The 3,025-nt window shown below is 36.4% G+C and overlaps 1 protein-coding gene across 1 annotated transcript in view; it reads left to right on the top strand.

Annotated features, from left to right (window-relative positions):
• Positions 1–3,025, top strand: part of SYT10 (synaptotagmin 10) — a 66,662-nt gene that overhangs the window by 61,801 nt on the left and 1,836 nt on the right. Inside the window, exon 6 of the mRNA XM_019625665.1 lies at positions 1,658–1,787. Coding sequence (XP_019481210.1) covers positions 1,658–1,787 — 130 coding nt within the window. The remainder of the gene's footprint in view (positions 1–1,657; positions 1,788–3,025) is intronic.

The following is a 3,025-nucleotide window of genomic DNA, read 5'->3' as shown; positions in this document are numbered from 1 at the left end:
TTCTTTGGTCCTCGCTATATACTTCTTTTTATTGTTTTTCTTTTTATATTTATAAACCTTTTGGAAAAGAATACTGTATATTTAACCTACAAAATTATCAGCATATAGACAGTGCCTTACTACATTTCTTTTGTCCTAATGATATCAGAAGTGCTACAGAACATGCATATAGAAATGTTCAAGAAAGGTATCCTTTTGAATATCTGAAGTGCCATGAAAATGGTAGACCCAGGCTTCTATAACCAGGAGAAATGAATAGGCTATGTCCTCTGGCTCAGCTAGCAAACTGAAGCACTGAAAAATCAAATGATCTGGACCATCTATTTGAAATTAGTTTATATCACAGTTTACAAAGCAAAAGCTATCATTAGAGAGAGAGATAGAGAGACAGATTGAATTGAATTAGTTGAAATTTTAAACTCTAAAAATGCTGTAATGTTTTCTTTGGAAGCCCTTATTCTGCTTGACCAAATAATGACTTCTATTGATTTCCCACAACAGTGATGGCGGGTAGATTCAATTGAGCATTTGTCACCCAAACAACTTCAGGGAAATGGATCCTGACAATATATAAAACAGAAAGATAAAAAATACTTATTTCTAAAATTATGCTTGTTTGGGAAACTTCATACTGAGGAAGATGATACTAACTATACATAGCTATATCCGTGACAGGAAGAAAGGAATGAAATTTCCTGAGATCATCTCAAAGATTCCTTAGAGACGTCTATCAAAATAACCTTTAAAAAGGTTATTTTCTAAAGGTTAAATTACATTCCATTTTTGAGAAGCAACTTACCACTTGCATACTTGAGTTAACTGTCTTGATTCAAATCCTGCGTGTGCCTCTTACTAAGTGTGTAAAGGGAGGCTCAGGTCCCCAGACTTCTGGGCGTTTAGTTCCTGGATCTGTAAAATGAGATGATGATAATGATACTCATGGCCATGGTGTGATTAAGTGAGTCAATACATTTAAATTACTTAGAACAGTGTCTGGCACATAATAAGTTCTAAAAAAATGTTGACTCTTATTATTATATTTGATTTGTTGCCATGATACAGGACATGAATAGAAAACGGGAAGATTGTGTAGTATGGTCTGGTGCTATGCAATAATAAATTAAGTGCTGTGTCACTGAATATAGCCCTGCCCTGTTAAAGCATATCATTCACTGACACATCATTTAAAGTCTAGTAAATATGGTCATTTATACAAGAAAGTGAGTATTGTGCTCGTACTGAGAAACCTAAGCATTGTCATAAAATATTAAGCCTTGTGGAAAGAATGAGATTCGATTTACATCATTTAAAGTTAATAGGATTGTTTCCAAGAAAGAAACTCATCATATAGGACCAGCTGGTATTTCTCATTCACACTATTTGTATTACTGTGAAATGTGCTCCAGTTACAGAGCACTAAAATGGTGTGTTTGTGTGCTCCTTTTATAAATTCATCTTTGAATGCTGATCCTGTTTAGTAAATTTTTGTTTGCTTAAGATTTTTCATTTCACCTGAAGTAGTTTAATCTGCAAAATCATCTGGAGCCTGTCACAAAATCTTGGGCTTTAATCCTATGCTTAAAATCCTGCTGCGATGTGTGAAAGTCCATTTATCTTTGAATATTGGGGTGAAAGTGTGATATTCTTTGAATCATAGGGTAGGACACAATGAGGTCATAGGAGTGTGTAGAACAGGACTGGACGCTGAGGGTCTGGGGCGAGACCACTGGAATGAAATGCTGGCCTATCACCGAAAACCCATAACACATTGGCACCCCTTGCTGGAGGTAAGCACTGTGGTTTCTTGACTCCTACTCTCTTTTATTATCTCTTTTGCTTAAATCTTATTTATCTACTAATGTTTCTCTCATGTTTTATCTATTCATTTATTACTTTTTTTAAAACACACATTGCTCTTGCTTTTGTCCCACAGACCCTATCATCCAGTATTCAAAGTTCTGCATGCCTTGTTGGATTTTAAAAACCACTAAACTTTCTGGGTTTGATATTTCTTTGGACAGTAAGCCCATAAAACTGCAAGTCTATTATTTTCTTGGTATAGCCTGACAACTTACATCAATGAGTGGTGGAATAATTGAGTAAATTCATTACTACCTGGAAACTGAATGTTGGTGCTTCTCCTTTGTGAAAATGGCCACCTCACCTAAACTTCCCCAGAATCTCTAAATAGAGGTGCTATTACCTGTATACAACTATCTATGTAAGAGGACAGATATATCTCCCCCAACTCTGGAAGTAAAAGTGCTCACAGATTTTTAAAACTTTGAGGCATCATTGCCTGAGTTTAGAGCCTAGCTTTGCTGTCTGCTGCATGTTGGAGAACCTTGAGGCAAGTTACTTTAACCTCTCTGAATTCTGCTATTACTCTGTAATAGTAGTAAACTCATAGAGTAAAACTAACTAAAATGCTGAATATTAAGTTCTTAGCACTGAGTGTGGCACAATGTCAGCTCCGGTTATAACTAATATTAACAGTTACATGAACCAGAAGAGGAAGCAATGCCAGTTTCTATCAGCATTCTTAGCCATGAAGTTAACTGTCCATCTACTCAATACACTGAATATTGCTAAGTAGAATGACTTTCTTTGCCAACCATGATGGTTGCTGGAGCATCTTGAAGACTCACAAAGTAAGTCATGTATGTGACCCGATTAACTGAGAGGTAATGAAGGTTTATAGAAGAATTTGTGGTAGATGATGGAATTTATGCAATTCAGTAAAAAGAATAGTTATGATAACCACATAGTAAGTGAATGATGTGTTGTCATCTCTCCATGGGTAAGATTGTGCCCCCCTATTCAGGCACCAAGCACTGGATTGCATGGCAGAGGCAGCACAGTGTCATTTACTACCCAGTGTCAGTGGGCTCAGGTTCTGATCTCAGCCTTGTCCCAAAAATGTGACCTTGGATGTGTTACTCAGGACATTAGAGGGAAAATTGGGTGAATCTGGTAGGAACATTGCATGCTCAGACATCATGGATATCTGCATGCATATATATAT

The sequence above is a fragment of the Hipposideros armiger genome, unplaced genomic scaffold (genome assembly GCF_001890085.2).
Source record: "Hipposideros armiger isolate ML-2016 unplaced genomic scaffold, ASM189008v1 scaffold_638, whole genome shotgun sequence".
Classification (NCBI taxonomy): Eukaryota; Metazoa; Chordata; class Mammalia; order Chiroptera; family Hipposideridae; genus Hipposideros; species Hipposideros armiger.
This window is presented reverse-complemented; position numbering and strand designations above follow the sequence as displayed.